The sequence below is a fragment of the Branchiostoma lanceolatum genome, chromosome 3 (genome assembly GCF_035083965.1).
Source record: "Branchiostoma lanceolatum isolate klBraLanc5 chromosome 3, klBraLanc5.hap2, whole genome shotgun sequence".
In the NCBI taxonomy this organism is placed as follows: domain Eukaryota; kingdom Metazoa; phylum Chordata; class Leptocardii; order Amphioxiformes; family Branchiostomatidae; genus Branchiostoma; species Branchiostoma lanceolatum.
Genome location: NC_089724.1, coordinates 17,281,367 through 17,304,087, shown reverse-complemented (window position 1 = coordinate 17,304,087; position 22,721 = coordinate 17,281,367). Strand labels below are relative to the sequence as shown.

Genomic DNA, 22,721 nt, shown 5'->3' with positions numbered 1-22,721 from the left:
AAATAATGAAACATATGACATAAACCGAGTGATAGGTAACTACATGACCATTGATTAAATCTATAGATTGTTTATTTGTTCAAACAGAGGATTTGTGATGACATATTTCTCGCAACATCCCCGTCTTCTTATGTTATCTACCAAAATGGCGGCCGTTCAAAGACCCAGAGCTGCCAAGCAGCAAAGCGAGGTACATTTTTGAGGATTTTAAGATATTTCGGAAATGTCTGACTTGCATATTGTTAGGACTGTGAAATAGAAGTATTCTGACACGTTCTACTTGTATTTTTTTTCCAGACGGGGCTGTTGATGTCTGTTATCAGGACGCTGTCTGCAAGGTGGGTGGAGCTCTAGCTAGCCAAGGCTCTGCTGTTGTTTGAGTACTACAAGTGCAACACACACACACACACACAAACACACGTCATTTTACTGAAGAGGTTGTTTCCAGAAGCGCTAGGAAATCTTCAACAAAGTGAATCAGATCTGGATGTTTTTATTATAGGGAAGAGGAGACATTGGTTTTGACCCAATTTGGATTCAGGTCACTGTGGAAATGGGTCAAAATTCTCAAATCTTTCATCACAAATCTTCTATCTTAGTTTGAAGCCTATACACACAAAAAATCAATAAAACCCATTCATGGCACCATGATGACAACTTCATATATGCATTGATATACTCTAGATCTTTATGACTTTGATTGAAATAATTCAACTTTCCATTTGCTTCTAGGTAGCTATAGATTGCTAATTTGCTGCATGTATGTTCTGCCTTTCTTATGCAGACACACTGAGCAAGTCTTGTGCATTATGAACTTGCAGATGTGTAGAAAACTTGCCCAAAAATCTGATCAAGCCTGCCAGACGTCATGTTCAATTTCTACATATACATGATATTTTGATTTTGAGTCAGAGATTTACTTTCCAAAAATCACCAGTGCCATGTCTGGTTGGTTTTGTTCCTTTTACATTGATCATGACGTGGCAGTGAAGTTTTGTTTTTGCTATTTTAGTTGTCATACATTCAGTTTATCCAACTTTCCATTTCCGCTCAGTGCTTTAGAATTTTTGTCATTTGCTCCCTCCATTATGCCCACTGGAGAGGGGAAAGGTGAATAAAAAGCAGCATCTTTTACATTACTGTACTGTATACATGCTTTATTGTCTAACAGTCTAACAGCACTAATGCATATGTTTATTCCACAAATCTCACATGTTTATACACTAAACTAGTGACAAAGCTGCATGTGATTGAAGAACAGGGAATAATGAAATGGACATAAATGACTTTAATCTCTTTTTTCTAAAATATCAATGGAAATGTATTTTTGAGTTCATTGGTTTCATTTTTTGAAGTAGGTTGCCTGTGACAATGAATCAAGATGTCTCAAACATAGATTAACAACAGCCACTAACTCCCCTTAGTTCTTGGGAACAGTTTTCAGTGTCTTAATTTTGACTGGTTGAGAATGAACCTACCAATTCACTGATAAAGTGATATATTGCATATGATAAAACAAATCGAGCAAAATAACATGTTAGAAAATTTCTATATGAAAAAAATGTAAAATAGAAAAACAAAAAAAACAAAGAAGTGTTGTTTCTGTGGCTTGGCCCATTTTGATATATACAAATGCATCTGTTACCAGAACTGCAATATGTGCCTGCTTCACCTCCCCTCCTTGTCTTCCCTGTGTTTTGTGTCTTCTTGTGTTTTTCTATGTCGTGTCTCCCTCCACTGTCCGCGACCAGAACTTTTGCTGGAATAGACATAAGTACCAGGTTTGTCTGTATCTCAAGTCATCTCTCAGTTTCTGAACTGGCATTCTGAAATCTCAAGTCAATACAAGCATAATCCTTTTAACTGTTTTAATCTATGTTTATGTCAAGTGCCTTCACTTAAGTCACTACTACATTGATACATGCTATAGCATTTGATACATGCTCTAACATTTATGTTACTATATAAATGAATATGCATGTTTTTGTCTATGTATGTATATATTGATCATTTCCAAATGTGAGTTTGAAGTAACAAACCACTGCCATATACTGACCCCTACATTGGATAAATCCATGTTATGTACAGTTGATTTGCCAGCTATAAATGAGTATGATTATAACAATACTAGCAAATAGATCCAGCTTGTATACAGTTGATTTGCTTGATATGATAATAACACTGGTCACCTTTAACTTTCAGTTTTGATACTATTTTCCAAATCCCACATTTTCACTGTGAAAATTGGTTCTTTCATTGCAGTGAGGATTTTGAGCAACGCGAGGTGGAGAAACAGCGACTTGAAAAAGCCTTCAAAGAGTGTGACTCTAAGTTAGACAAACTTGTCGAAGGTCAGTATCTAATTATCAGTGATGGCATTGTTGCTCACTTTGTGGTCTGTCTGCACACAGAAATTACATGCTCCATTTCAATCAGAGTTTAATGATGAAATTGTATCTAGAAGTTTGTGCTATTTGTAAGTGCACAATAAATATTTCCATTTTTGTCTTTTACTAGATATCATATTTGCAAAAGTGATCAAAAACTTCAATATGCTACTTATGTTATGTTCCAATCTGTACATTTTTCAGAAAACTATGATGACTTGACAGCAACAGTGAACCATTTCAGCACCATCTCAACAAGCATCCACAGTACGTAGCTTGAAAGGGACATCTTAAACAGGATTTCCTTCAGTTTAATCAAAACTACACTCTTCTCATCTGTCTCTTGCTGTTAATTTTCTTAAAGATAGAGGCCCTCTACAAAACTTTTGTACGTAACATTGCAGTTTAATGTAACATAATGTAATATGTCATATGATAGCTTTACAACTTACACTTTAGTTACAGCAAATAGAGCAAATTCTTGGGACAATTTGTAGACGTTTGATGTGTATATGCTAGTATGTTGTAGATGTGTTATGTGTCCTGCCAGACAGGACCGTGTCGTCTGGAGGGACAGAGTAGCCTTAGTCCGGGCAAGCTGCCCGACATGAAGATGATGATGTGTTATGTGTTAAATCTGTGTGTTTTGTAGATACAAAATGCAGCTTCTGTATATCCTTGTCAACAGTCAGTCCTGTCATAGCTTTGCTAAAAATCCTATGACAAAAAATGGTATGGCCGTGGCTTTAATAAATCCTTGTTGTTTGCACCATCTTTGTACAGCCTGTCGAGACAGAATGCAGGCCGTACGACAGAACCTGAAGTCGTGTAAGAGCCTCCTGCGCTGCAAGCGGGACGAGCTGCGTAAACTGTGGATCGAGGGGATCGAACACAAGCAGATCCTGTCACTGCTGCAGCAGATGTAGGTGTATTGTCTGCAAATTACACTGATTAGTTTACCCTTAGTCCTGCTAAGGCTGCCTTTTAGCAGGAACTACATGTATTCATTACAGTAGCAGGGAGAGGGTTAAAATCATATTCCAAATTTTAAGGATGCCATATTGGGAGCCCAGCATGTCAACTTGTTTCTAGGTGTGTGGTTTAAGTCTTGAATTTCATTTTAAAGAGTTAATCGTTACTTTATGATTCCCATGCATTGTTTCTTTATTCATTCTGTACTTGGTATCCACTTATAGTTAATGTGTGGGTAATTGTGATGTTCAAAACAGTTTGTGGTTGCTGATAAGAGTTTTGCTCCTCCAGTGAGAATGTGAAACAGACCCCAGAGAAGCTGGATGAGTACATGGCTAAGAAACATTACCTGCACGCTACAGAACTGTTGGTGTCTGCAGGTGAGACTTTTCATAATGGTGAAGTATTGTAGTATGCTTGTGCTTTTTAAATGTTGCATTAAACAATTTAAGTCTATATGATTAAATGCATGAATGACTGAGACAATGAATGAATGGATGGATGGATGGATGGATGGATGAAAAAATTGATAAATGATTTGTCATCATCAATCTCAGTGTCACATTGGCTGCTGCATCCACTAAGTATTCTTGCATTCGAGGTGCAATGAAAGTGAATCAATTTTTTGTATTCTCTCATTTCAGGTGTTCTATGTCTTCTAATGCTCAAAAATATAATGCTAATTTTCAATCTAATGACAGTTACTGCATTACATTTCAAATGTTGTTTCTCAAAGAGCACTTCATTAGCAAAGTGCAGTTGTTATGGTTTATATCTGCCCACATGTTTAAATGAGTGTGTTTCTTGGGGAAAAGTAGACTAAATTGATATAACTGTATGTGTGAATGTCATCCATAAGATTAAGAAAGAGGGATGTCTTTTATGCAGTTGCTTCACTGGAAGGAACCCTTTCTGGCGTCGAGGCCCTCAGAGATGTCAGAGCAGAACTGCAGAACAAGAAAGAGGTTTGGAGAATCAACAATTTGTGGACTGTCGTACAACTGTGTTTTGAACATAATTGTTGTGTGTATTTGCATGGCTTGCAAGTATTGTGTGATGAAATACCACGTGAAAACTATATGTATTTTAAAAAAAGTACCACGTGAAAACTATATGTATTTTAAAAAAAGTTTCATGTCATCATATTTCCCTCATTTCTTCTGTCTTGCCATATGCCATATACAAATGCCCATATCATATCAAGTTATTTTTAAATATTTTGTGTGTCTTTCCAAATTGACCAGTCGACCAGTCTCTATTTCTACAACAAAAGGAAATTCCTACATGCATGTGATTACTCCCAGCTGCTGTTTTCCTGTGTAGCAAATGCACGAGGTTCTGATAGAGGAGCTCCATCGTCACCTGTACATCCGCTCCACCGCTCAAGTCAACAAACCCCTCCGGAGACAGGGCTCCATCAAGGGCACAGCCAACCGGGACGTCTCCCCTAGTCCTGCCAGGAAACTGCTGCAACAAGGTATGGGTTTTCTGCTAGTCTGCACTTCAGAACTGTTACTAGGATGTATATGTTTGAATGTAGCTCTGTTACATGTGGTGTTGTGCTGTTGACACTCTGTATCATTATGCCAAAATTTTCCTGCTGCCACTGCAGCTGAAGCATGCTGTTATCATGCGATATTGTGTTGCAGCCTTTCTCGTGCTGTTATCATCCTGATATGCTGCATGTTATGTCCTATGAAATTGCTGCATTTTGTTGTACTGTTATCATACTGTGCCCTGATACCACTTGATTTTGGGATGTCACTGTGGCTGAACCCCAATATTATCATGCTGCTATATGTCTGTTTAAGCCATAATCATCCTTATATCCTGTTGCATGTGATGTCCTGTTAATGTGCAGTATGTTCTGTTGTTGCGCCTCTATCTAACCTTTAAGTTATCATCATACTGCATTGTTTTGCTGTTCTGTTTTGGTTATGACTGTTGCAAAGCCATGCTCTTATTAAGCTGCCACCTTTGTTTGTGCCATCATCATCCTAATGCCATGCTACATGTGACACTGCTTGCCACAGTGCTTGCTGAGGGGATTGCATCCACCCCTGGGTCAAAAGGACACAAGAGAGGACACTCAAGTAAGGTCATGGTCATCTGAAGGCCTTCTGAGAACTTGCCTCACTTTCCCAAACTGTACCCTGTTTTTCTGTGACCAGAGTGACATTGGACTATGTATGAGCTGGCTTTTTCCTCGACGTATTTCTCACTTTTTTGTTAGAGTTGTCTTGTAGCGTTTAGAGGTGTTTGTTAACATTTGGTGTAATTGCATAAACATATAGTTTAGCTGAGGCAAAGGACCAATTTCTATTGCATTGTAATTCCTGCCTTCATCGAAAACTAATCTCCTGTAAAGATAGGATGAGGCTCCAGCTGGAGTCCAGCCTTGTTAGCTTTGGTAACTCCCCAAGATCCGCTAGGCAGTAGCCAAATCTGCATAAATCATGTTGATGCAATTTCTAAAAATGCTGGAATGATGAATACTGTCTTGACTTGGCAAAAAAAAGCATGCTATTGTCTTTGGTTTTGCAAATGATGAATTAGAATTGTACTTTTTCATGTCCTTTTATAACAGTTACTCATTTCCACGCTGTAGGGTCCCGAAGTCTGGACTACATGTCGCCGGGTGTGGCCAGTGGTGACGACGACCCCGCCCAGGTCCAGGAGAACATGGAGGGTGATCCCGAGGCAGACAGCGTACAGTTCATGTCAGTCCTGGTGGAGTCTCTTTCCATTCTGCAGAAAATCCCAGAAACAGTGGAGGTAAGGTTTTTCCTGTCCTAGATTCTCTTCAATATTTGAAATAAGTAGCCTTTGATGCATGTTGAAAGCAGCAATGATTGATATATACTTTGTAACACTACAGTATATGCCAATTATTTGTATACCTTTTTTCTGTATATTTCGTCTTTCTGTATAGAATTCCAAAACACCAAACCATTTACCATTCACTCAATTGTAAAAACAATGCATATCTGTATAGCCCATAATCGTAAAGTTCGGGGTATTGTATAGAATCTTGTCCGATTTTATCGTAAAATGACCCACAACTATAGGCTAAATTTTGGATTTGAATTGTTGTTTCGGGAGTGGGGACGCCGTCTACCGTTCAACAATCACATTCTTTTGTTACTCGCTATTGTCATGCTTGCAAACAATCGATATCGGTGCCTTTGACATACGGTGATCTCATTAAAAACCTGTTTTTCAAGACTCAAGCGACGAAAATGAACAAAAATACGAAAAGAAAAACACGATTTTTGTCGGAGCATTTGAGCCTCTACGCTGTATTTTGCCGCGATTTACAGTTATTTGTGGCCGTATTCGACGGAGAACATATTCCTTACATTCTTTCCCCGTGAAAATCCTGCTTATGTAGCGTAGATGAATCGCATTTTTACGTCGCGATTTCAGAAAAAGACGAAGGTCTGGTGACGCTGGGCGGCCATCTTTGTTTACTCATTGATATGCATTTTTCTATGCGCTGATTGGTCTACGTCATAAAAACCTGTGCTCTGATTGGTTGACTGTAAGATTTCACGTGATCAACATGCGGCGGGAGTTTTTTATTTGGCAGGAGTTTCCCACGCAGTTCGGGCTTATCTGAACAAAATGGATCGCGTATTTAATCCAATATGGTGACGTTAAGATCGACGAAAAGGTCGGATTGTACTTTGATTAAAATTTTGCAAAATAAAGTTGCAATATCGTTAGTGTAATTGTGTGTCTTAATCTTAATTTGCCCAAAATCCAATTTGCCCCCCCCCCCTCCCCTCCTTCGGGACGTCAATATCGCTAGTTCGGACAGTCGTATAGTTCGGAGAGTCGTATAATTTGCGCTGACAAATGGGCTATACAGATATGCGGAATCTACTGTATTTCAACAGAGGTAAGGTTTTCCTGCCAGTGCATCAGTGTTTATATACTTAGTAACACAATTTCAACAAAACAGTTTCAATCCATAGAAATATTTCAGAAATCTTTTGAAAAACCTTAGACATAGTTCCTTTGTGTCAGTCAACTTATTTGATGCCCTGTGACTGCTGATATCCAGGCTATCAAGAGTCGTATGGAGAAGGAGATGACCCTTATCGTCCACCGGACAACATCACAAGTCCTGGACAAGTATGTGATAAATGTGTTACATGTTTTATGTATGACAACAGCTGTATATTGTTCTGATCACCTCTGAGGACCACTTGGCCAATCTGACCACTCTTTAAAGGTCCCTTTGATAGTTTTATTTATAGACTCGAGCATTGAAGATATTAAATATAAAGCACACCACATCGGACAAAAACATTAAAAATCCTTAACAAATTTTATCAGTCCCCTGAGTGGTCTTCTTGGGCAGTTTTGACAGTATATAAGACAGTCTTCACTTCCCTTTTAACACATTTACAGTTTCTGATTTGTCATTACGGCTCTCCCAACACCACTTTATTCCACACAGTGCTGAGCAGAGGGGAGAAACAGCTACCCAACAGAACCAACCCAGACTCCTGCTGGAACTCTTCGAGCTCCTGTTTGAAAAGTTCCGCTGCGTCGCGCAGGCACACGACGCTGTTCTCATGTTCCTGCAGCGTATCTCTGTGAGTTACTTTCCCCTGGTAGCCGGCATTGTGTCACCAAGTCAACCATGGGTACATATTGTTGTTATTGTTCAGCCGGGCTGGTGGTGATGTGGTGTAAGGTAGAGGTGGGAACACACACTCATGGTCTTTTCTACATGGTGATCACGGGAGGTGTAGTCTTGTATCCATCCTATACTAGCTCCATTCCTTTTGGTCAGGCATGACAAGCACTAATTTATTCTATCCCTCATCTGAAAACAGGTAAAGATATGATAGAATATAGCTGCTGGTATATGTCAGTTTTACCTTTGCGGAGTAAAGCTGGTGTTTCTCTCCACCTGCACAATCTATAGCATTCTCCTAGATTTAAACATGTACATATGTATAGATTCATCCATGTTTAGGCTGGCCAGAAGAAGTAGAATCTACTTCTTGCATCATACAAAGTTATGAAGTCTGCCAAAGCACATACAAATGTACTATCATTTCGTCCTCTGGTAACAATTCTAAAGTGTAGAAATAAAAGATAAAGCTGCAAATTGTCTTCAATAATAGGAAGCAAAATCTTGGTGTGGTTGAAGAAAATATATAACCTAACGTTACCATACCTATTATGTATCATGCAACTATCTTCAGATTTCTTTGATTCATGTGTCCGTCTGATTACATCTATATTTTCTTTTTTCTCTTCTAGAACTCTGCCTCCCATGGACAAGGTTAGTTTGCCTTCTTACAGATCATTTCCTGTCATTCCTCCATGTCTTATAAATGTGTACGTGCAAGTGTTGTACATGTATAAAAAAAGGAATAAACTTGTGTTTTTTCCATTATTTTCAGCTGAGTTTGAGCTGTATGGAAGGGAAGATGTGTGGTCTAGGATACAGGCTGTGGTGAGTACTGCATGTACATGTTGGAAGGTGGGGCATGCCCTAGGGATTTGTTTTTCGTTAGGATTAATCATAAGTTATGAATTCATTTGTCTTGTATGACTGTGTGGATATATTTCTGCCTCACACATATATTTCTTGCATGTGTGTATGTACAGCTGCAGCTGGTGTTGAATGACTACCTGGATGTGAAGAACACAGCGTCTGCATCTCAGAACCAGGGGCCGTCTGCCTACACAGATGCAGCAGTGTGAGTAAACTATAGTGCAGTAAGGCAGTAGACAGTCAAACCAGATCACCAACCTCCAAATACACAGGCCATGTACTTCTGAGCACATGATTATCTCTGAACTGACATGGTTCTGTATAAGGCTTTGTTTCAAATTATGAAAACAGTGCTTCAACTGATCCATGAAAGCAGTTCTCCGGCAATTTATTGTATCTTAAAGGATTAATGGGAGAATGTGTAAAACACAACACCTTTTCTTATCTGTCTTTCAGTGATATCAGCACATACTTCACCAAAAAGAGACACCAGAAAGTGAAGAAGGTGAGTTCCTCATGTGGCATCATGATCATGAACAATGCCACACCAATCCCATCGGGTGGTTTCATCCACTTTCTCTACATATCACAACAACTTAAGTTATGAGGTTGTTGACATTGCATATAAAACAGATTTGAAGCAAGTTTTTATTATTGCATTTTTCTCACATTTGGCTTATATCGTTAAGGAAGAAAAACAGGATATCATGGAGATTCAGAATACTTCGGAAACACTATCATATATAAAAGCTAGAGAGGGGTAAAAATCTGTTTGTTGGTAAGGAATTTGTCAGTCAATGATATAATTGTATAACTGTTGTGTTTTTTTTTTTATTGCTGTCTCCAGTACCCATTGTTCAAGTTTGAGATGTCGTCTCATGCCATCAGTATGAACAACTACCTTCGAGAGCAGAAGAGAAAGAAAGGAGGGCTGGTAGGTGAACACTATATTCTTACCCGGGGGTGGAAGGCTGGGTAATTTCTCACATACCAAATTATCCATGTCATAGCTGTTAAACTGCCAAATGGCAAAGCAGGTTATCAAAATGGTAGAACCTGATTCAGAAGGAGACTTGCTAGCCACTCAATGTAGACCACTGCATGCTGATTTTTATAAATAAATTCTGTTTGTTGTTCCAGGGTGAGCCAGACTTACTGGAGAATGGGACGGAGGTTCAGTACGTGTGTGAACCTGGGGCCAAGAACATCACGGGTAGGCACTCTTACAGCTGCCTCTTGTCAGAAATGATTCTTTGATAAAGAGCATGCTCAAAGGGTGAAGGAGAGTATCGGCTAAAGTAAGCACTTTGAGATTGCTTAAGTTATAACTACTGAGTCCTGCAGAATCTCACCTAATTCAATTGCATGAGAGCTGGCATAATTTTGTTTAGGAGGGAATTTTAGCTCTAAAACATTCCTAACTAAGATGTGCATGTATTTACTTTGAAAGGAGACATCCTGCATTTGTTCCTTTGCTTTATGATAAGTTTTAAAGATCTATATCATGTTTCCCCCAGTCATCTTCAACACCCTACAGAGGTTTGTGAAGGAGATCGAGGTAACACTGCAGTACTCATCAGGGTAAGGACGCTCAAACTTGTGTGGCCTGGGATGACTCAACTGTAGAAGAGCTCATTTCAAATTTTATATCTAAATGCAAATCAAATGTGATGATTTTGTATTTCTCAGCAGATTTTCCTTCTTCTCTTTTCATGAAAATTTGATATAACCTAACGGTAAACATGCACATGCACTATTTGGACCACACATTCTGTGAATGGTACATTGTGTCAGTTAAATTGGACTGTCTCACTTCCAAAATGTAGAAAAAAAACTCTCCCTTTGATTTAGACGTTCTGGTGCAATAATTCACAGTAATGCAAACTATTAGTAAGGAGAGTAGGAGAAAACTGGATGATTGTACATGTGTGATGTGTAAAATAATATATCTATTGCCCTATTAGAGCAAAGCAAAACCAAACCAAAAATAACACTTTCTGCTTCCCTCCCCAGTGCCCGCTGCCAGCTGCATGACTTCCTGACAGAATACATCAAGACGATCTTCCTGGGCCAAGTTCACATGGACGTCAACAAGAACATACAGCAAGCCAGCAGGGGTAGGCAGGACCAAAAGCTAGTTTTGAAAGAGTTAAATTTTGAATCCCTGGCAAATGTTTATAGTTACGTAGGTGGTGGCAGAAGTAAAAGTAAAAAAGCACCAACTACATGAATGTATCAACAGAAATAGGAAAATCTACTGTAAATGCAATTAAGTTTGCTTGGTTTCAATTTCGCAGTAGGGAGAAATTGGGGTGTTCACAGTGATTTGAAGTTCGCGTTTGAAGCAATAGTAGAGCTACAGAAACACCAGCAATAAAGTTTTAAGTTCGCGGTGCACCGGTGAAGAGCTTATTGCAACATCAAGCCACCGCGAATATTTCTGCATTTACAGTATTAGGAAGATATAACTGATGCACTCAAATGTATGAACTACCAGATAAGAGGACCATCCCATTGTTTTAAAACTTTAATGGTGTCACTGTAGTACTGAAAGTTTTGTTGTTGTTTACCTCAGGTGCAGAGGCCTTAAAACTGTTGACGGATGCTCAGACAATGAAAACTATGGGGTTACAGCGACCACTGCTTCAGGTCAGGGTTGTAGTTTACTCTTGAACAGCATGTACATTTTATGTACTTCGATTCTGTGACCTATACCTCAATAATGAACTGCTGTTGGTTGAGTGAGAAAGAATTTCAATGAGATCTTGGTTGTTGATGTCATGTAAACAACACTGCCCTTCATATGTCATAGCTTCTTTCTATGTTTTTTTCTGTGTACAGAGCACTATAACTGTGGAGCGATGTCTGGCGGAGCTGAGAGAACTCATGTACGCCCTGCCGGCCTACTCAGACCACTTCCTGTCCATGATCTGTAAGATGTTACAGGACTACAGGGACATGTGCCAGTCTGCCTATAGAGGTCAGAAACTCCTGATGGGCAGAACATACTGCATGGGGGCATTTTGTCCTGAATGATAAACTGTCACATTGCATAACTTACCAGCGCTGTGCTTGAAGTTGATTACCTATGAACAGAGTTGGAAACTCCTTGGCTTGAGCCAAGATGTACCCCTATATGTAACATTTTGCATTTGTGGGAATTCAATTTTATCATTAGGGTCAGAATTCTTTTTGATACTCCATTTTTCAAAGAAATTTGGATTATAAACTGTTGCATTGCATAACTTACCAGTGCTGTGCATGAAGTTGATTACCAAAATGTACCCCTACTGTAACCTTTTGCATTTTTGGGAATTGAATTTTATCATTAGGGTCAGAATTGTTTTCGATACTCCATTTTTCAAAAGAAATTTGGATTATGGATATAAATCTGCTTTGAGGGATGGAAAGAAGGTTTCATGGAGAATGTTCTCTTCCTCCAGGTGTTGTCCAGCGGGGTTCGGAAGAGCAGCGGATCATCAGCGCCACCTGGGCGAAGGACGAGGACATCAGCCGCCTGCTGCGCTCGCTGCCCAACTGGCAGAACCTTGAGAACAGGAGGGCCAGGAAGGACGACGAGGTGGAGAACCCAGAGGCTGTCAGAGCCAGGAACACCAAGGTGAGACCATATTAGCATGAAAGTTCATCTGTGTTGGTACATTCCATAAAGTTGGATACCTTTGCTTTCTTGTTGAAGTAAAGTATTTAACAAATCGTGAGACCATATTGTTAACAGTAAAGAACAGCAACAGGTGCAAGGATTGGATGAGATGGGAACACAATGTCATAGCAGCCAAAAACATCAAGATGAGACCATGAAGTCCTTAATGGTCGGGAAAACTAATAATCTACTGTGCAAGATAAAGAACATGAAGTTTAGACCAAAATAATGCCCAAGAATGAAAACAAAGGCAAAAGAGGCTTTTGATATTAATTGAAAAGGTATTTTCTAATAGCTAAGTTAAATCTTATTGCCTTATTATATAACCTATATGTCATTGTGGTGTGGCCAAAGGTATTACAACTCCTAGAACTTCAAAAGTTAGATTCTGACTTTAGAGAGTTATCTCGGAAAGATATCCTTTCAGCAGATCTAGAGTTAACCTGACAAGACAAATTCAAATTTGGACATGCAAAGAGTTGTTGAGAAAAGTCCTTGTATATGTAACTTATTTGATTGAATAAAAACGATGTAAAGAATCTTAGCCTGTCGTCTATTCCCCCAGTAAATCACCACCCTACCACAGGTTATTTACAACACTAGCATGTACCTCTAACATCTTAGTTAGGACCACTACATACTGACTCCAGCATGTTTTAACTGTGTTTCCTCACACAAGCTGCAGAGGGACAGGACAGAGGAGAGAATTGCTACCATGTGGAACAACAAGGTAGACATGGCGGGATGCGCTGTGGGCATGCACAGACATGTAGTACATAATGGTGTCAGCATGGACTAGCAATTAACCTGCATGGCATCTTTGGCTGGGGTTCATGTGATGCTGATTGTCTTCCAGATATCAATCTTTAATAAACATATCATTTGCTGTAACAGTAAAGTTTAACCATGCATGTAGTAGACATGGAGCAGGCCTTTTGTATTTGCCTGTCCCATACAGCATGTATTCCCAATTACATGTACTATTATAGTTGTGATGACTTCCTATCTGTATGCCTATTTATGTATCTGTTAATCATGTCATAGCTTCAAACCTCTGACCTCTTATATCCAAAGGTTTAGTTTCTATGCAAGGTTTTAACAAACTTCTGTGTTTTTAGGAGAATCAGGGTCATTTTCTTGACATCATTGTCTTTCTTTTTATAATTCTTTTCAGCAAGCAACCTTTAACATACACTCAATATATATCCATAAGCTTCTCAACAGCTTTATTTGGCAGTGGTGCAGCTGGTGTATGTCCTATGGTGTTGCAGTGATGTCCTGTCTCAGCTGTTCAAGATGCTTTAACTTTTTATTTCACAGAGGAGCTTGTATTCGCATGCTGGTATAATGGTAATCTGCATGTTTTATTTGAGACAGTACTAATTTTTGTACTTGGTTCTCAGGCGATAGATTTTTAATAGACTCAGCTGCATGCTCAAGTATAACATCAATCCTGGGCAAAGTACACTGCATTCTTGCTACATTTTAGCTCCATGTTGTTCACTAAATTTACTTCATATATATGCTGTAATGTACAGATGGACATATGATGATTTGTTGTGGCCTAACATAAATAATAGATTGTCTACTTTCAGCAATTTTTCTCAGACTCAGTCCACTCAAACATGATTTTATGGATGATATCCTCTTGGGACCTTTTATTCTATTTGATTGATTGTAGAAACCAAGGAGATTATATAATGTCCTTGTAGAAACTAAGCACAGTTGGTCAACAAAACAAGGTGCCTAATGTTGAAGGTGCAGAGATGGTATAACAAAATTGAAACAGACAGAATTATATTATCAATTGCCAGTTCATATTTTATTCTTATACTTTGAGAAAAAAGTCAGGGTTCCAATGTTTTATATCTGCACCCTTCTCTAAATTGTGAATTCACCAACTTTCTAATTTGCAGTTTGGCAAATATTTACTGGATCATAAACATTGTCTTTGTTCTTTGCAAAGAAGTGAAATTTCATTTTTGTATGTGTTAAGAGGGCAATTCAAAATTGATGCAATCATGGATGTCATTAGTAAAATCAAGTTTGTAAGACCACACTTTAGGCTTGAAGTGGCTGGGTGCCAGTTATGTTCTGCTTTGTGTATGGTGCCATAGTTTTGTATCTTCTACTAACAAACCTTGATCCTTTAAATCATATCAAAGCTCATATCAATGGTCCCTTCCACCTTCGTCCCACAGGAGTCTGATCTGCTGACCAACAATCTTGGCGACTCCCTCATACCAAAGTACGAGGTACTGCAGGATGTGAATGACCTCAGGGTGCTGGCAAATTTGCACGAGAGTTTGGTATGTCCTCACTTCACATTATATAAAATATATATGCAAAATGTACAGGGATACATATATTATGCAAAATGTGTGGAAAAAAAAAAATCATTTGAGGTCTCCCCTGTTTGGTATCACCTCAGGGGTAGAGACTCTTGCTGTACTGCGTTCACTCTTAGTTTGTGTGTTTACACTCCTTGGTATGTCCCATGTAGGAGTGGTTTGCAGGGAGGATCCGTAGCTTTAACAGCACCCTGCCGCTGGCATCCCCTGGCATGGGACTGAGCCCTGCCAGCTCAGACTCCAGCCCTTCTGTGAGTGCCGTGTAATGCTTGTATCAACCAGATCTCCAATGTCATATATGTACTGTATACGTTTAAGATGCTTGTTTTCAAGGAGAAGTAAATTTTAGCAAGAGCATAGAGAAGTATTTATATTGAGTTATGTTTTGTATTGTAGACCCTGACAACATACTTTCAATGTTATCTGAATTTATATTTACCATGTTGTAACGTTCTTGGCAAGAAAACCTAAAGGGGTTAGATAGGTTAACAGTGATTTTTATTTAGTTTTACAGAGAATTTCTACCACTCAAAGTTCAATGTAATGTTGCATTGCAATGAATACATTGAATGCTGTTTATAAACTTTGACACTGGTGCTCCCTGTTGATTTGTCCAGGACCTGCAGCCTGTGTCTCCTGCCACACTTGCGTAAGTTTCTCAGGTGTTACCTCCAGTGTTTTAGCATAATCTTTAAGAATGTCAATATATTCTCATGATTGTTTTCCATCAGTGGATTAAGCTTGCAGAAGAATTGATGTTAATTTGGGACAGATGTGGATCTAAATCAATTTTGTAGTGCATAACTGCTCAGTAAGAAAGAGCTCTCCTTATACATGTACATTGTACCTCCTTTCCCTGACCAGGTCATTGACCTCACTGGCCCGTGAGTTCCAGGACCTGGCCGAGACATGCTTGCTGGTTCTCCACCTGGAAGTCCGAGTCCACTGCTTCTTCTTCCTCCTTCCCATGGCAAAACAGGTAAATGCACATGTATAAATTCTCTAATTTTTACTCTGGCAAAGCAGGCTGCATTCTTAACCATTGCTTCAGAGTAGGTCTGTGGCTTTTTGGGAACAGAATGACTCACAAAATCAGCAGTGAATGTAAAGATTTCTTTCAGCAGGTAGGGCTGGTCCAATGTATTTGTGTTTCTTCTTACTCTAGAGACTTGCTGTTTAGCCCCATTGATTATGAGCTCGCTCTAGTCAGCTCTTGGTCGCAGAAGGGAGAAGATAACCCTTCCTGATTTCTCCTCCTTCCTTACACTTTGATCTCTGTTCCTCAAGAGTAACTACAGTGGAAACCTTGAGAGCACTGACCCCGATCCACTGGTGGTCAAACTCAACAAAGACTTAAGCAGCATTGAGGAATCTCTCACAACATCACTCAACACACACAAGTTTAGGTAAGCTCTTGGATGGAAGAATTTCAATGATATGTTATACTAGTAGTACTGCATGTCACTGGATAAAACATATGGTATTACCCATTGTGGTCATCTGTTATGTGGCACTTGTTTTCATGTCCATTGTATTTTTCAAATCTGTAAGTCTAGCATTAGAAGTTTTTTAGACAAGGGGTCTCTATTCTAAAAGTTGTTGTTCATATTGTAGGTACATTTTTGAAGGCTTGGGTCACCAGATGTCATCTATCCTTGTGAACAGCACCCAGTACTTCAACCGCATCAGTCACTCTGGCATCAAGAAAATGTAGGTGTATAGTGCTTCTGTTCACATATAAGTGTCAAGTTTTCGTGGCCTAAATTCTGGATATACAAAATGTATTACTGGTGGCAAAACTATCATTTTTCATTGCCACAGGTGTAGGAACATCTTTGCCCTCCAACAGAACCTGACTAACATCACCATGTCAAGGGAAGTGGACCTGGATCATGCACGACAGTACTACGAGACGCTGTATATGACTGTGGAGGTATGGCACATAGCTACATACACCATTACTTTCACCACACACCTTATAATGAAAGGCAACAATTCTGACGGCTTAACAGTGTAAGGCAATCTTCGATTTACTTATTGTCCCAACAGGTAGGTAGTTTTGGGAGAATAATGGTAGCAAAAACAGAATTCTAACATCTAGCCATCCGGATGGGGATATGATATCATTGGTCAAAAATCGGTTTCCATGTATAAATGACCTCTGTCAGTTGCCAGCCCTATTGAAATCCATTAAGAAACATGCAGTGTCGGATACTTAGTCTTAGTCTTAAATATACTGGGAAAAACCCAGTAAGGAGCATCATACCCAGGGTGCACGGCTAAGTGTGGCTGGTGGTGGAAGTGGTGCTCAACAAAACAAAACAAAACAAAACAATGCAAAAAAGTGAAATACATCTAAACTAATGTGTGAAAAATAATATAAGAGCGTTGGCCCCCTTAGCAAACATATAGGGCTACTTTAGACAAAACAGACGGGGATAACCTTCCATTGCCTACCTAGAGGTGACAACAAGTTTATTCCATCTAGCTTTAGATTGATTGGTTGATTGATTGTTTGCTTGATTGATTGATTGATTGATTGATTGATTGATTTTTTTTGTCTGGTTGTAGGAGATTTTAAACAGCCTTGTTGAGCAGGGGGTACACTTCACAGAGCTAGAGTACGTCAACGCGCTGAACCTCCTCCAGCGAAGCACGCCCGGGACGGACGCCAAGGCCCACGCGGCGCGGCTGTGGCGGCTGAAGGAGATCATGGCGCAGAAAGTCGGAAACCAGAATGCGGAGATGACAGAAATATGATGGTGTACAAATGTGCCACTGTGGAAAATTGAAATGTAGCTGTAGCTGACAGGAAGCCATCCCTCCACTAGGTGTAACAAGAAACGTAGATGATACGGTCAAACCTGGATTCCGCAGCCACTCAAGGCACTGAGGAAAATGTTTGCTGATGACAGGTGGTTGCTCAACACGACGGGGTTAGCTACGTAAAAATGGACGGGGCTGCTTTAAGGTGGCTTGTGACTAGAGGTGGTTGTCTGGCCAGGTTCGACTGTAGATGTGTAGGTTCAATATTTCTAGGAAAACAGTCCTATTTTTCGCTTTTACAGGTGAACAGTAGATAGTAGGCCACAGCTTGCAAGGTCTGTACATGCACATGCACATGCAGTATCTATTTGGGGTGCATAGCAAAAACATGATTGAAAGCATTTCACTGGAGCAGAGTACAGTAGAGATAAAATCACGGATATCCTAATTCTTAGGGAGAATTGTACATCAAAAATAGATAAGTGTAATTGAATTATCTATAATCATATGATATTGTATACCAGCTTGCAAATGGATAAAAATCTATCTGGTATGCTGAATTCAAATGGATAAATGAAGAAGAAAAACATGATCAAAATATAGTCTATGTAAAGTGTTGAAAATCATACTAGTCTGAAGATTGAATAGTATTAGTAAGTTAGAAATTAGCTGAAATCTTTTGTAACAATATGAGTTTTATGTATAGTTTATTTCTGGAATGTTTGGAAGTGAGAGCCATCCAGAAAATTGTGTTATGTACATGTATAAGATATTTAACATGCTTTTTAAAGAATAAATATCCAAACTGAGAAAAGCTCCTACTATTGCCTTACTACATAGAGTCCATTCCAAGTCACCGCGAGGGTTGTTATTGTCATAATTTAGAACTATTTTCAAGTTATTGTTATTATTTGTGTAAGAGATTTGATACTTTTGAAATATTTTGAATGTGATTTCAACTTTCTAAATATTTCTTAAGTTTTCTAAAACTTAAGAAATATTCATGATGTAGAATATGATATTTACAATGGTTTCTAAATAATGGTAACAGCATTATACCATTATTTACAATTTTTTACAATTTCTTACCATTTTCTACCATTATTTGTAACATCTCTATAAATAGGTCAGAGGGCTGGGAAGAAAGTAATTCACACATCCTTGCGAAGTTTAGGAAAGAATTATTTCCACAAAGGACCGAGCGGTGTCCTGCAGTGAAGTCTAAAGATGTACAAAGGCAGACAGAAGGGCCAGATTAGCACCTACTTTTATGGGGGCAATCACCATTCTACCATTGTTAACCATTTTCTACCATTTTTTGTTAATATTTCTAAAAGTTAAATAATCACATAGATGTTTAGAAATTATTACAAATAAAGAGGTTTTTGTGCAGTTACTTTCAAAATATTTCTAAATTATCTAACTTAATTCAAATAAATTCATATTTTTGTATTTGATCTTTTAGAAAAATTTAGAACTATTGTCAGTCAGATATTCTTTTATCAGAAATTTTTCAAAATGATTACAAATATTATTATAATACCCTCGCGGTGACTCGGAATGGACTCTATACTACCATTTTAATTGTACAAAGCATTTCCTCATCAATGATGCAAATAATGTCATGATGTATATGTTTAACAATCTTCACTTTCACCTAACTTTCAAATCCTGTAAATATGAAATTCCAACCATTTACCACTGTGGAATTACTGTAGTTTCTTCTGAATTAGGTTTTCATTTGCTTAATCTATATCTTTGGATGTTCCTCTCTTTCTCAATTATAAATGTCACATGTTTGAAAATTCCTATCATGGAATGCATTGTCATTGGATATATACGATTTCCATATCAATTGTGCAACTTAGATTATGATTTGTTTGATAGCTATCCTATTAAGCTATCTACATGCCAAACAAATGAAACTAGGGAAATGTTTTTCATCGGCCCACTGCCAAATGTACATGTATGTTGACCTTTATTCCAGGACACTAGCTGTTATACTGACAGCTGTATGCTAGCTACAATATGCAATGCTAAATGTTTTTCTCAATGATTATGTAAGGTCCTGATTTGCATTATACACGAATCATTATGTTAATCATCACCTAAGGTACATACATGCCAAAGCAATGAAAATGTATTAACCCCTGCTTGATTTATCTCCCTCCAAAATTTCCAACAAAAGGGCCCACTGCAGTTCCAAATAAAGCCTTTAGGGGGCCCAAACCTACACCACTTACTCTGCCTCAAGAGCTATCCACCACTCAATCATCACAGCCATAACCATAAAACAAGATATCAAACCGGGAAGGACCGCTGTGATACCGTAGATAGCCGTAAAATGGCCCACTGTCGAAACTGACCTCCGGTTTCCATTACCAGAGTAACCTGGCACTTATCCCAGTTTTTGTGAAGCGACATGAAATACTAGTAGACCGTCACGTCATCGACGACCTTCGACCGGAACTCTTGAACAACCGGTTTTCGCTCATCCCATAGTGCGTCACACAGCAGAAAAAAGGCTCATCCAAAAGTTGTATTACAGGCATAACACTGCGCATTCTCTAAAACTGAACTGATAAAATCATTGGAAAGTTTAGTGCTTTAACAACTGGTGTTTATAGTACTTTGGGCATTTTATTTACAGCTATGGCGGTACCGAAAGACGTCAGCTTGCCTCACATATCATTTATAGCTGTTATACAACACAAGAACCACACAACGAGAGCGAAGCACAGCGTAGCACCCAAAATGCAGAGAAGTATCACTATCTGTGCAGTGTTGTTCATAGTGCTGTACATCCTGATATGGTCTGCCCTAAGGTAACAAAGTTTTGTGTACAAAATCAAACTGTGCTGGGTGCAAATTTGTTGAACTCTTATCCTTAACGGTGTGTGATATTGTACATTTTGTAAAAGGTAAATATGATGAGTAAACATACTGTTGAAGGTGTCGATTGCCGAAAGTTCGTGACTATGGTATGTATACTCACTGAACTTTAGAGAAACGTCAGTGGTGCCAAAGCTCGTGACACGTGTGATGCCTACTCAGCCACCTGGTGTTTGGACATTTGAGAAGTTGGCGCCAGATTCAGCATGGCAGTACAATGCTACAGCTTTGGAAGACGTTAGGTCAGTCTAGTCCAACATTGTTTTCTACTCCCCCCCCCCCCCCCAGTCTATTCATTACATTTTATTCAGCGAAAACTCCTTTGGTTAATACAGGCAAATGTATTCTTCTGCTAGGTATAATCAAGTGAACAATTGCGATCGTTTTTTTTTAAATCCTTGAACAAAACCACACCCAGTTATCGTTCTGCGTAAAGACGATGTCTGCGTGATAATTGACGTTTTGGCGACGCCTCAGGGTAGATGTATTTTGTGCATACTAGATGATAACAAGAGTCGACTTCACATGGTATGGGGACACAGTGAGTTAGTCCACAGTACAGCAATTGTTTACTGTGTATGATGTCCGAGTCTCGGTTTGTCTTACAGAAAGATCACCGCGAGACTGAAGATTAAGAAACGTTTGCAGGAGAAGAAGTTGGGGGGCGTAATCGGTACAGCGCTTCCCATTGGCCACTACAAGACATGCGCTGTCGTAGGCAATAGTGGTGTTCTACTGGGAAGCCGCTGTGGTGCAGAAATCGACTCCATGGATTACGTCATCAGAATAGACCTGCCCGTTCTCAGAGGGTTTGAAAAAGATGTTGGCCGGCGAACCAACATGACAGTGCTCAATCTGAAAACACCCAGAAGAATGGTGAAGTCTTCACAATTGAAAAATAGATCTCGAGATGTGTACAAGAGTCGCTTAGAGGACGTCAAAGATGGCGTTCTGCTTGCTGACCCTCATGCAAGATCTCAAGTTACCAAGGCTGTAGGAGTGTACAAACTATCCATTTCATTGCTCATTTTGAAGGGTGGAATAAAACATAAAATGGACCCGTAAGTAGCAGTTTTATCTGTCTATAAAAGAACAGATGTCCGAGTCAGTGTTTTTTTCTATTTCACAAAAAAATAAAATAAAACATCAATATCATGGCCTATAATGCTAATTGGGCCAATGATGGATATGAATAATCTATTTTGTCTTACTTCCTTTTTCAACCAGGATTGCATCCGACGCAGCCAAGAAGAGGATCGCGGCGCCGACCACCGGCCTCGTCAGTGTGCTGATGATGACGACGTTCTGTGACCGCTCCTACATGTATGGATTCTTCCCTTTCATGGAAGATGCGAACAACCAGTCCATTCCCTACCACTACTATCCGGACGACAAACTCCATATTCCGTTTGGGGTTGGGTTCGAAGCTAAGCATGACGTGAAGACGGAATATGAGTTTCTCCGGGATCTACACAGACGAGGGGTGCTGAAGATGCACCTCGGTCCATGCGGAAATCAATGAGCTGTCATCTAGAGCCCTGTCACACATTCAGGATCTCCCCACGACTTTGCCCCCTCTTCCCAACCAGGGTCGGCGTTGGGTAAGAAATAGCCAAAACTCCATCCTATTCTGGTTCCAGTTCGCTTCTCTGATCACACTCAAGTAGAATATGAATTTCCAGACTTTGAGTTTTTCTAAATTTATAATCAGGTGGCGATCAACTCCCAACCACAGATGACCTTAAGCTTGCTCATTACGAACTTTAACTTTACATTTTTTCATGACAAACGATCGAAACGAAACGAAACTAAACTAAACTAAAGTTTAACAATTGTCTTGCAAAGAAAATAATATAATATATATGGAATGTTTCACGACGTCTTAAAATTCTTCTCTCGTTAAAATCACACCTTCAACGCGATAATTAAGGCAGAATACTACTTCCTTATTGATTGGGGACTTTTTGCTGTAATTTAGCGCTACATGTATTTTCGTAAGTCAGCGAGGTTGTACATTAAGAATTCTACAGCAAATTACATGTATCATACTTTCTTGATAGATTGAAAGCAAGTTGTCCTTACTTTAGGAAAATAACACAAGAACTCTATATACTCTATGGCATAGCATTTATGTACAATGGACAATGTCAATAAATTCATCTTGGCTGGTGGAA

At 39.1% G+C, this 22,721-nt stretch overlaps 2 protein-coding genes across 6 annotated transcripts; both read left to right on the top strand.

The window, feature by feature from the left end:
• The first annotated feature begins 97 nt into the window (after positions 1-97).
• LOC136430696 (exocyst complex component 4-like) lies at positions 98-22,721 on the top strand. Of its 5 annotated transcripts, none has more exons than XM_066421503.1 (35): positions 98-190; positions 298-338; positions 2,263-2,351; positions 2,592-2,654; positions 3,171-3,309; positions 3,651-3,739; positions 4,248-4,324; positions 4,683-4,836; positions 5,393-5,452; positions 5,968-6,134; positions 7,426-7,496; positions 7,825-7,963; positions 8,640-8,661; positions 8,783-8,835; positions 8,991-9,082; positions 9,334-9,382; positions 9,725-9,811; positions 10,018-10,090; positions 10,395-10,458; positions 10,891-10,994; positions 11,453-11,526; positions 11,719-11,857; positions 12,321-12,496; positions 13,218-13,268; positions 14,740-14,847; positions 15,042-15,140; positions 15,507-15,538; positions 15,754-15,868; positions 16,177-16,295; positions 16,504-16,599; positions 16,711-16,822; positions 17,461-20,480; positions 20,661-20,789; positions 21,156-21,608; positions 21,775-22,721. In XM_066421503.1, exons 1-32 carry the CDS (start codon positions 98-100, stop codon positions 17,647-17,649), a joined length of 3,036 nt encoding a protein of 1,011 aa, XP_066277600.1. In that variant the 3' UTR covers positions 17,650-20,480; positions 20,661-20,789; positions 21,156-21,608; positions 21,775-22,721. The 5 variants fall into 5 exon arrangements, with proteins under 5 accessions (XP_066277600.1, XP_066277599.1, XP_066277598.1 ...); XM_066421502.1 differs by having other exon boundaries at positions 7,825-8,014; positions 13,224-13,268; XM_066421501.1 differs by having other exon boundaries at positions 7,825-8,014.
• On the top strand, positions 20,698-22,069 carry LOC136429425 (CMP-N-acetylneuraminate-poly-alpha-2,8-sialyltransferase-like). The gene is made up of 3 exons (XM_066419256.1): positions 20,698-20,789; positions 21,156-21,356; positions 21,775-22,069. Exons 1-3 carry the CDS (start codon positions 20,698-20,700, stop codon positions 22,067-22,069), a joined length of 588 nt encoding a protein of 195 aa, XP_066275353.1.